This window comes from Osmerus eperlanus, chromosome 1, assembly GCF_963692335.1.
Source record: "Osmerus eperlanus chromosome 1, fOsmEpe2.1, whole genome shotgun sequence".
Taxonomy (NCBI): Eukaryota; Metazoa; Chordata; class Actinopteri; order Osmeriformes; family Osmeridae; genus Osmerus; species Osmerus eperlanus.
This window is the reverse complement of record NC_085018.1, coordinates 25,961,049-25,972,227: the sequence shown is the minus strand read 5'-3', so window position 1 is coordinate 25,972,227 and position 11,179 is coordinate 25,961,049. Positions and strand designations below refer to the sequence as shown.

General features: G+C 46.3%; 2 protein-coding genes across 2 annotated transcripts in view; both read left to right on the top strand.

The window, feature by feature from the left end:
* The window catches only part of LOC134020930 (transcriptional enhancer factor TEF-5-like), a 6,945-nt gene extending 3,381 nt beyond the window's left edge, over nt 1-3,564 (top strand). The window contains exons 6-10 of the mRNA XM_062461325.1: nt 474-832; nt 1,062-1,235; nt 1,439-1,582; nt 1,867-2,019; nt 2,236-3,564. Coding sequence (XP_062317309.1) covers nt 474-832; nt 1,062-1,235; nt 1,439-1,582; nt 1,867-2,019; nt 2,236-2,349 — 944 coding nt within the window. The 3' untranslated portion in view covers nt 2,350-3,564. The remainder of the gene's footprint in view (nt 1-473; nt 833-1,061; nt 1,236-1,438; nt 1,583-1,866; nt 2,020-2,235) is intronic.
* Nucleotides 3,565-5,270: 1,706 nt separating this feature from the next.
* Nucleotides 5,271-11,097, top strand: smpd2b (sphingomyelin phosphodiesterase 2b). The gene is made up of 11 exons (XM_062473409.1): nt 5,271-5,530; nt 6,088-6,186; nt 6,989-7,085; nt 7,520-7,596; nt 8,233-8,326; nt 8,513-8,602; nt 8,927-9,009; nt 9,127-9,259; nt 9,344-9,448; nt 10,357-10,525; nt 10,703-11,097. The coding sequence occupies exons 2-11, from the start codon at nt 6,113-6,115 to the stop codon at nt 11,077-11,079; spliced, it is 1,299 nt and encodes a 432-aa protein (XP_062329393.1). The 5' UTR covers nt 5,271-5,530; nt 6,088-6,112; the 3' UTR covers nt 11,080-11,097.
* Nucleotides 11,098-11,179: the final 82 nt, after the last annotated feature.

Genomic DNA, 11,179 nt, shown 5'->3' with positions numbered 1-11,179 from the left:
CACACACCCCTCACACACACACACACACACCCCTCACACACCCCTCACACACACACACCCCTCACACACCCTCACACTCACACACCCCTCACACACCCTCACACACACACACCCCTCACACACCCCTCACACACCCCTCACACACCCTTCACACACCCCTCACACACCCCTACCCGTGCTGGTCCTGGGCCCTCCACCAGAGCTGGTCCTGCTGGTGCAGGATGGTGTACTCTTCCCCGCGGCACAGCCTGAGCTCAGACTCATCCCGTGCTGAGAAGTCACACTCAGCCACCACCTTCATCCTGACCACACCCCCATCATCATCATCCTCTGGGGGGGGAGGGGGCAGCTGGCGCCGAGAGCGCTCCAACTGGGGGGGGGGTGAAGAGAGAGAGACGGAGGGATAGGGAGGGAGGAAGACATGGAGAGAGATGGAGAATCAGAAAATAAGAGAGGCAGTATGTGTGTATAAGTGTATGTGTGTGTGTGTGTGTGTGTGTGTGTGTGTGTGTGTGTGTGTGTGTGTGTGTGTGTATCTGTGTGTGTGTGTGTATATCTGTGTGTGTGTGTTTGTGTGTGTATCTGTGTGTGTATCTGTGTGTGTGTGTGTGTGTGTGTGTGTATCTGTGTGTGTGTGTGTGTGTGTGTGTATCTGTGTGTGTGTGTGTGTGTATATCTGTGTGTGTGTGTTTCAGCCTATGAGCCCCTGGCGCCCCCCCTCCCCCCAGCAGCCACCGCCGTGCCTGTGTGGCAGGACCGCACCATCGCCTCCTCCAAGCTGCGGATGCTGGAGTACTCCGCCTTCATGGAGATCCAGAGAGACCCGGACAATGTGAGAGGAGCTCTGGGGGGGGGGGGGGGGGGGTGGGGGGGCAGGTTCAAGGCTGCTAAATGAACATATGACGTTATCGACCAAAGTATTCTTGTGTATATACTTAAGGAACTCTTATCACCTCCAGCTACTAAGTAACCATCCCAAAATATTATCAATATATATATAAATATTATAAAAATATAACTTCCAGACCTAACTGTTCCTCCTGCCTCTCTCCTCTGTGCAGTACAGCAAACACCTGTTCGTCCACATCGGGCAGACGAACCCCTCCTACAGCGACCCTCTCCTCGAGGCCGTGGACATCAGGCAGATCTACGACAAGTTCCCAGAGAAGAAGGGCGGGCTGAAGGAGCTGTACGAGAACGGGCCACAGAACGCCTTCTTCCTGGTCAAGTTCTGGGTGTGTTGTGGTCGTTTCTGACTCAATGTTATCGTGACTTGACAGTTCACTGGTGTTGCCACCAGGGGGAGCTCCTGTCTGCTGGGTCTCGTTCTGTTCTGTCTTGGCAGTGTGGTTGTCAACATGCTGAGGCCTGCTGGGGACTAGTACCTTGCCTTTCTAAGTGTGTGTGTGTGTGTGTGTGTGTGTGTGTGTGTGTGCAGGCGGACCTGAACAGCAGTGGCATGCAGGATGGCCCAGGGTCGTTCTACGGCGTGAGCAGCCAGTACAGCAGCTCTGAGAACAGCAGCATCACCGTGTCCACCAAGGTCTGCTCCTTCGGCAAGCAGGTGGTGGAGAAGGTGGAGGTGAGCCTGTCCTTTCTGCTGTCACCAAGGGGCGGGATCTCATTTTGGCGGAAAGAAATTAAATGGCGAAAACATATTATACTTATAGTATCCTTGGAAAGTGTATTTATGAATATAAACCATACTTACATATATTAAAGTTGTCAAGTATATGAATACGGTCTATATTAACTACACTTCGAATATGAATATAATGAAAATATTAGAGAGTATCAAGCTCTCAATTGTTGTATTTAAATGAGAGGACTCTTTTTCCGCTTGGCTGAACTGAGTGTGTGTTTCAGACGGAGTACCCCAGGGTGGAAGGGGGGAAGTGTGTGTTTAGGATCCATCGCTCCCCCATGTGTGAGTACATGATCAACTTCATCCACAAGCTCAAACACCTGCCGGAGAAGTACATGATGAACAGTGTTCTGGAGAACTTCACCATCCTGCAGGTACACGGCAGAACACTGCACTGCAGCACAAAATAACACATTTGTTTGCCACAAATGCACAACATAAAATAGACAAAATATAACGGTTATTTTGGTGGTTTCATGTGGATAAAAACTCCATTAAGTCGTATGTCTTGTCACATTCTCATGCAGTGTTTTTACCAGGTAGATTTGTTCGCATGCTGACATTTAGTTTGCGCTGTGTTGCTTCTGCAGGTGGTGACTAACAGGGATACCCAGGAGACCTTGCTCTGCATAGCGTTTGTGTTCGAGGTCTCGACGAGCGAACACGGAGCTCAGTATCACGTTTACAGACTTGTCAAAGACTAACAAGCTCTTCAGGGAAGGAGAAGGCTGACAGGAACCTACATGACACCACCTCTCCTCTTCCCACTCAGTTGTCCGAGAGACACTTAAACATCCCCGGCTCCTTTGCATACATCCACTCAGAGCAAGAAAGTGAAGTCTCAACAAACAGTGAAAAGACATCAAGATAAAAAAAATTTTTTGATGAAAAGCCTGCTTCTTACTAGTTTATATAAACGTGCTCAGAGGGGGTGGTTGACCTCGGTGACGATAATAAATGTATATAGAAACATATTCACAGAGGGACTGAGAATGTGTTTATGGTGAAAAGAGTATTTTGCAAGGGAACACAGAGGACTAGGAGCCGTGTATTTATACAGATTGGAACCGTGCGGAAACAAGGACCACGAACGAGAATAAACAAAGAAAAACAAACTGAAGAATTGTAGAGCTGTCCAACAAAACGGTGTGATAGATAGATAGATCGATAGATAGATCGGTTGATCGATTGATCGATAGATATGACTAGTGCCTTTCTCCAAAGACAAGCACTTCAGTCTGCCACTTGCGATTGCCTTATTATGACTACCTCTTGAGAAAAGCATAGAGATGCTGGAGAGAAAATGAATTCACCAAGCAATTGTAAACTTGACCTAACTATGCATTTTACCCCTCAAATGTATAATTTTGAAGCATCAGATTCATCCCGGCAGACTGTGGAAAACCTTACAGCTGTTAGGTTTTCTTATTTGATCAAAAAATGAAAGGTTACACGTTTGTCTATGGTCCAAGTGTACCAAGAGTTTCTAAGTCTAGACTAGATCAGAGGACCCACTATCCGTCTGACGGGTCCGGTATCCTGGCGTGTTCCCTTCTCTCTCGATCCCTGTTGTTTTCAGGGGCCTAAACAACAAAACAAGTGCCTAAGTGCACTAAAGGATCAAGAAAGGGTACAGACAAGTGTTTATTTTCTTGAGTTTCTGAGTTATATGTAGCCTGATCGAAATGAACAGTTTATGTGCTGTGAATGCTACAGTGATGTGTGTTACATAGGAGTATGTTGCGCTCTTGTTTATGTTTGTGATCAACTTGAACTCAGCACCGAGATTCCAGCAGTCAGAAAGCAACAGTGTTTCCCCTCTGCAACAAGGAGGAGGGAAAGACTGCATGTTATTTACGTGTTTATACAGACTTTGTATGTTTTCCTGTGAACTTCCAGATCAATTTGACATCTTTAACCCTCGTGTTATCTTCGGGTCGTTCTGACCCATCAGTCATTGTGACCCACCGTCGTATTGCGACAAATTTACCGCATACAAAGACAAAGTGAAGCATTTTCTTTTAACCGTTGGGCTGTCTCAGACCCCCCACATTGCGAAGGTTAAAAGAAAATTATTTTTATTTGTTTTTGTATTGGGTAAAATTGGGTAAACACAACGATGGTTCGTTATGAACCTTTGGGTCATGTGACCCGAAGGCAGCACGAGGGTTAAACAATGATACTGGATGAATTTAGAATATCGTAATGTACATAAGGTTGTCCGTGTGCATCAAACTAAACAATATTCCTATCCCCCTGAAGATATTTTTACCATTGGGGGAAGAGAGAAAAAAAAACAGCTGCTGTGGGTTTTTTTTACGATCAGCTGTTTTCTCTGGTGCTGGGGGTGAGTGTGACCATTGATTGTTATTTATAGGGTTTGAACACACGAGAGATGGGAAGGTCTGGGCTATGGGTGATGTTTGTCTTTTACCATTGCAATGGTTGTGTTGCGACTATATACTGACATGTAATGACAGATAACTGGCAAGAGAACTATACAACTAGATGAACTGCCAGCTCTTGGATCCACTGTAGAGACAGAGAAAGAGAGAGAGAGAGAGAGAGAGAGAGAGAGAGGGACAGCGAGAGAGAGGGACACAGAGAGAGAGAGAGAGAGAGGGAGACAGAGAGAGGGGGAGACAGAGAGAGGGAGAGAAAGAGAGAGGGCGACAGAGACCGAGAGAGGGAGACAGAGAGAGGGGGAGACAGAGAGAGGGAGAGAGGGAGAGAAAGAGAGAGGGAGACAGAGAGAGGGAGACAGAGACCGAGAGAGGGAGACAGAGAGAGGGGGAGACAGAGAGAGGGAGAGAGGGAGAGAAAGAGAGAGGGAGACAGAGAGAGGGAGAGAAAGAGAGAGGGAGACAGAGAGAGGGAGAGAGGGAGACAGAGACCGAGAGAGGGAGACAGAGAGAGGGAGACAGAGACCGAGAGAGGGAGACAGAGAGAGGGAGAGAGTCTTATCTACTTTGAACCTGTCGGTCTCACCCTTATCATGTATCAGACCCTGAGGTGGGCTCACACCTGGCCTTGAATGTCATGCTAAACAACTGCTAAACATTTACTAGCAGATTTCTCAGATGTTTGTCTCTTTTTTTTTACAGTATCTTGTTTTTTTATAATCATGATTAATATTGTTTTTATTTGTTGTTTTGGACTTTCAGTGGACGCCATATGCACCCATTGAAAATGTGTGTTTGTGTTGACATTGGTGAGATGTTCTGTATCATAATCAAAACGGTGTTGGCAAGTTTTTGGTTGAAGGGGGGTTCTTGAGGCCTTAGTTACCATTGTGCATTGCCTTTTTGTATTATCTGTTATCTTCAGAGTAAAGGGGTTGTATTATATAATCAAATCAAAATGTGTATCCTAACAATAAAAGACGCATGGTGCCTTTAGGGAAATTTTCCCCAGAAAACCTATTAAATATGTTTGTTTTATTTAGTCAGTCTGAGTCTCATTGCATTGCTAAAAACACATTGCTGTAATGATGGGAAGATTCCAAACTAGACTAAGTAGTTTTTCATGTTTTCAATTGAGACCGCAACACTGTAAAGGACTTGCTCTTTATGATTCTGCAACGACTCAAGGATAGTCCAGAGTCCAGAGGAGTCAGCGAGCAGGGTACTTTTATTTTGAAGGCTTGTTTTCAACCAGATAGTAGCTAGCTAGCTACTGTATACATTTAGCTGGTCAGTTACCACATTTGGCTCCTTCTTAGTTATGTTCGTAATTTTAGCCAATGGTAGCTAGTTACTTCTATATGTCTCTGGTTGTGTGTGGTCAGTTTGAACTGTCACGGTGTGGTCGATCAGTCGGTGTCTGTTGACATTGTAGAAGTCACTCCACCGTCGCACCGCACTGCGAACCAGCTATCATCAACCGGTAAGTTCATTCAGTTGAAATATTAGCTAGCTAGCCATTGAAATAAAAAGCAATATGTCACTTTTACTGGCGAAAGAACATGAGTTGGTGATATTGGTCAACGAGGCCGTGACAGGTTATGTCAGAAATATTATGTAACAACTCAGAAATATAGAACAAGTACAGTACGTTTTAGCTGCCTACAGTATCTAGAACTTCAAATAATCGTCATCAGGCCCAGTAATGACTGTAGTTCACACACTGCACTCTGGGCATCTCATCTAACTTTGGATACGATATCTTTCTTCAGCACAGTGTTATAATACATTTTGACAATGTGAATCTACTGTGAATTCGGTGTTTCAAGTCCTGTTTACGTCGAATTATGAAGCTCTATGTAAAGTTTTACAAAAAATAATGCTTGTCTGGCATTCTTCATTTTGCACCGTGTAGCACAATTAAAGGTGACTGTAAAATCTACTAGAATTATGTATCAGAGGTCATTCATGTGCATCGTAAGTGTTTATTATCGTGTCTTTCTTCTCTGACTGACGTCGTCAGTTTTGTGTTCTCTCCAGGAACCAATCTCTGCGGTAGTTCACTATGACTGCTGACCCGAGTGCTCCGATGACAGCGATAGATCCGCTCAGGTTGAGAGTGTTCTCTCTCAACTGCTGGTGAGTACTGTGATGGTCCTCGTAAGTATTATTACGTTTCTGAGTAAAATAAGGATGCTAAGTATTATGACGTTACTGAGTAGCTACTCTGAAGTATTATCTTAAGTATTACCAGAGAAGGCAAAACACACCCTTCACTCAAGTAGAAGTACTCATGTTTAAAAAGACCCTGGTAAAAGTTGAAGTACCGACCACTTTTTCACTAAAGTTAAAGTAAAGAGGTGAGGTGTGGGCTCTGACATATACTTAAATAAAAAGCCATTATAACTACTTAGTGTCACGCTTCATACAGTGAAAGGAAGAGGGGAGGGGAGAACAGAGAACCATAAAACAGAGTAAAGCAGAACAGAGTACAGTAGAGTATAAAGTCCTCAAACGTTTTAATATTTTCAACCTTTCAAAAATATTTATTAAAAACCTGCCCCCCCCCACCTTTTTTTCAACCTTTAGAAACTTTTGATTAGAATTATTTTTCAAAAATATTTTTTTAAACTTTGGAAACATTCTTTAAAACTTGGTACATGGTAGCATCGCAGACGAGCATGTTAGCCAGGAAATTGAAAAAAGGCACATAATGACAAGAAATAATATTGATTGTGCCACCAAATACAGACTAACCAGTGATCTGGGTACAGATACATCTGGACTTCCCACAGTACAGTGGGCCCAAGCCCACACTGCAGGGGGCCCAAGCCCACAGTGAAGTGGGCCCAAGCCCACACTGCAGGGGGTCCGAGCCCACAGTGCAGTGGGTCCAAGCCCACAGTGCAGTTCATGCTGTCTACTTTGTTCGTCTTCTTAGGGGCATCCGTTACCTCAGCAAACACTGTTCTCAGCGCTATGCTATGGTTGCGGAACTGCTGAGCAGGGACGGGTATGATATCGTCTTGCTGCAGGAGGTTGGCTAACACACACACACACACTCGTGCGCGCACACACACACGCTATTTATCTTTCTCCTTTTTGTGAACACTCAGTACCTCTAAATATTTGCACTCTCTCTCTGTCAGGCTATCTCTCTGTCTCTCTCTCTCTCACACACACACACACACACATACACAGACAAACACACACTCACATACATACACACTCACACAGACACACACACTCACAAACCTGTTCATACCCATCAGTTCAAGTGATATGTTGGTATGTTGCTTAAAGACACCTCCATTCTCTCAGTCTCCCAGCTGTCATCGCTGTTTGGGCATACAACCAAGGCCTTAAAATCTCCTTCCTTATCTTTCAAGTATCAGTTCACCACAGATGTATTCTAAATGGCTTCACTAATATGTGTTTTGTGTTCAGCTGTGTCTTCATTCTTTCCACTCAGGTATGGAGTGAAAAAGACTACCTCTTCTTGAAAAATAAGCTTGCCTGTAGCCACCCTCACTCTCATTACTTCAAAAGGTAAGTTCGTTTTGTGGGTGTCTGTGTGTTTTTCCCAGACACAGAGGAATTTTCCCAAGCTTCTCTTAATACTTCCCTCACCTCCTCCTTACCGGGGCACAAGTTTGGGATTAATCAAAGTTTAGTTCCCCCTCACCTTGTTCTAATCCCCTCACTAAATCATTAAAGAGTGTTCTGCAAAAGCCACGTGTTAGACTGACAGAGCTTTACTTTCTTAGATTCTACTTAGATTATGCACATATTCTACTGTATTTAGATTTTACTTTACATTCTACTTATGCTGTGTTCACACCAAACGCGAAGCAAATTGTTCGCGTGAATGAAGCACATTTTCGCGTTCATTTGTGTTTATTCGCACAAATCACTGGGAGCAAACCGTTTTCTTTTCTTCGTCAACCATGTCCGAAAAGACGACTATAAACAAATACAAAGTAGTGTCGTATAGCAGAAGATGCCCACAGACAGCTACAATACTCTTGCCCTTGCCCGCTTCACAGCATTACATTTCCAAGGTTCTACTTAGATTGTACACATTCTACTGCATTTAGATTCTACTCTTCTATAGATTCTACTTATGTTTTGCTTGACAGTGTTCTTTTGGGTTTCATGACCTCATGTTGATCATTTGTCTTCCAGTGGTGTCATAGGAAGTGGACTGGCCACCTTCTCCAAACACAGAATCAACGATGCCTTTCTGTACTGCTACTCCTTAAATGGTTACCCTTACATGGTGAGTCAAAAGGACCCAACACAGAGCTCTCAGTCTGGGACGGGTGATTTATGTGTTGAAAAACGTTAATGTGAGCTACTCCAGTCTTACCCTGTGCTGTTCTCTGTATCGTGTTATTATCCCGTGAGTCATGATTTGAGGATTTTTGTGTTTACCCCACCTGTTTGTGACTCACACCAACTACAGGTCCACCAAGGAGACTGGTTTGGTGGGAAAGCTGTTGGCATGGTCATTTTGGAGATAGGCAGACTGAAAGCACATGTTTATCTCACACATGTAAGTCCTATTTTTCCCTCTCCTCCTCTCTCCTCTCTCCTCCCATCCTCTCCCCTCTCCTCCTCTCCTGTCCTCACCCCTCACCATGTCTCCTCACCTCTCCCCTCTCTAATCTCTCCTCCCTAACCTTCCTACCCCTTTACCCACCTCTCCTCCTCTCTCCTCCCATCCTCTCCTCCTCTCCTGTCCTCACCCCTCACCATGTCTCCTCACCTCACCTCTCCCCTCTCTAACCTCCCCACCCCTTTACCCACCTCTCCTCTTATCCTCTCTTTCTCCTCCTCCTCTCCTACCAGCTGTAATCCGAGTGTGTGTTGTGTGTAGCTCCATGCAGAGTACAGCAGGGAGAGAGACACCTACCTCCCTCACAGAGTGGTCCAGGCCTGGGAGCTGCAGCACTTCATCAGGTATGTCTGCAAGAAGGAAGAAGTCTCTGATGGACAGACAGACAGTCACTAAACTAGGTAAATAGTTTGAGCTGCATACTGTGTGTTAATACTGAGACGGGGGTGTGGTTGTTCCAGACACACGTCCAACGGGGCGGATGTGGTGATCCTGGGGGGGGACCTGAACATGCACCCCCAGGACCTGGGCACCAGACTGCTGATGGCCTCCACCGGCCTGAGGGACTGCTACACCGAGACAGACGTGTTCGACGTGAGACTCACTCCAGCGCTCATCTGGGAGGGGGGGCTGATGTTTGCAGGGGTGTAATTGTCTTCATCACTTCTTGTTTTGCAGGGGTGTGAGAATGGAATCACCCTGATAGCCGACAACTGCTTCATCAACAAGAAGGATCTGGTGCCCTTCGAGAAGGGCATACGCATAGACTACATCCTTATCAAGGTGAGCCACACACCTGCCCTAGACAGGAATCAGGGCTACTGTTGTCATGGTCGGTATCATGTTATACAGTTTCCAGTCATGTTGTTTTCAGACCATCAAGAAATGAAACGGACTGACAGAATTTTATGTACAGATATTAGGGGTGGGAATCTTTTTCCCTAACAGATATTAGAATATGAATACATGTTTTCCCTAACAGATATTAGAATATTAATAATTTTTTTCCCCTAACAGATATATTCTAGCATTTTTTGGCAGCTGTTTGTAGTTACAGTAGTGACTACAAACTCTTAACTCAGTAACTCTTTTTAGACCTGTTATTCTAATATTGGCTTATATGGAGGATTATAGGGGCCAAAACGAACTAAATAAATACATAAACAATTAAATAATTGAATGGTTAAATACTTGAATAAATAAACAATTATATAATACAAAGCTTAAATAAATGATAATTGTATAATTTAATGCGTAATTGACATACAAAATTTATAAATTACTAATTAAATGAGACACTAAATATATAAATGTTACCTATCTTTGTGTGTATATATATAGATTTACGTTTTCATGTGTTCACATTTACTCTGTACACGTCGTGGCACTGTACGCGTCGTGGCACTGTACGCGTCGTGGCACTGTACGCGTCGTGACACTGTACGCGTCGTGGCTCTCTACGCGTCGTGGCACTGTACGCGTCCTGACACTGTATGCGTCGTGACACTGTATGCGTCCTGACACTGTATGCGTCGTGACACTGTATGCGTCCTGACACTGTATGCGTCGTGACTGTACGCGTCGTGACACTACGCGTTGTGACTCCTCACTGTGTTGTTGTGACTCCTCACTGTGTTGTTGTGACTCCTCACTGTGTTGTTGTGACTCCTCACTGTGTTGTTGTGTTTCAGGGTTCGTCCAGGGTGGAGCTCCAGTGTGAGTCCATGTCCACCACCCAGGGCTCGGTCCCGGACCAGCCCCACCCCTACTCCGACCACGAGGCCCTGAGCGTGGCGCTGAGGCTGGGACCCAGTGGCCCCCAGACGGGGGGGGAGGACTGTGGGCCAGACTGTGCTGCAGGTACTCAGCTCCTTCCGGGGCCTCCACAGCCCTCCGTCAGTCATGAATGTGATGCATGGAAGCACCTTCAAATAGTCTAACCCTAACCCATGTCACCCCCCACCTTCTCTCTCACCCCCAACTCCTGTCGTCGTCCCCTTCACCTTCTCTCTACCCCACCCTCCCCCCACCCCCCAGGGCGCGTGGCGGAGCTGGTGGACCTGGTGACAGAGGCACGTACAGAGGTGAAGGTGGGGCTGCACTGCGCTGAGAGGCGGCGCCACACGGCGGCTCGTACGGGGATGATGGGCGTGGCTCTGCTGCTCCTGGAGGTGGTGATGGCCGCCGTGCCCTGGCTGGGTGGCCCTCAGCCCTTCCCCAGCGCCTCCTTCTACCTGCTGGGGGCGCTGGGCCTGGCCTCCCTGCTGGTCACCGGCATGCTCTACCTCTTCTACACCACGGAGCTGAAAGCCCTGCAGGGGGCCGAGGACCACATGAGGCTGGCCGTGGGGAGCCTGCAGGAGAGGCTGAGGGGGGTGGCCACGAAGAGGCCGCCCCTGGAGGCGGAGGAGTAGGTAGATGAGGAGGAATGGGAGGAGGTGGAGGTAGGAGGTGGAGGTAGAAGGAGTGGGAGGTAGAGGTAGGAGTGGGAGGTAGGAGGAGGAGGAGGTGGAG

Bases quoted from the DNA above. Each gene is read 5' to 3' on its own strand.
- smpd2b (XM_062473409.1), top strand. From the start codon at position 6,113: ATGACTGCTGACCCGAGTGCTCCGATGACAGCGATAGATCCGCTCAGG. The intron at 6,187-6,988 runs GTGAGTACTGTG...TCGTCTTCTTAG, and splicing joins GTGTTCTCTCTCAACTGCTG to GGGCATCCGTTACCTCAGCA. The intron at 9,449-10,356 runs GTGAGCCACACA...GTTGTGTTTCAG, and splicing joins TAGACTACATCCTTATCAAG to GGTTCGTCCAGGGTGGAGCT.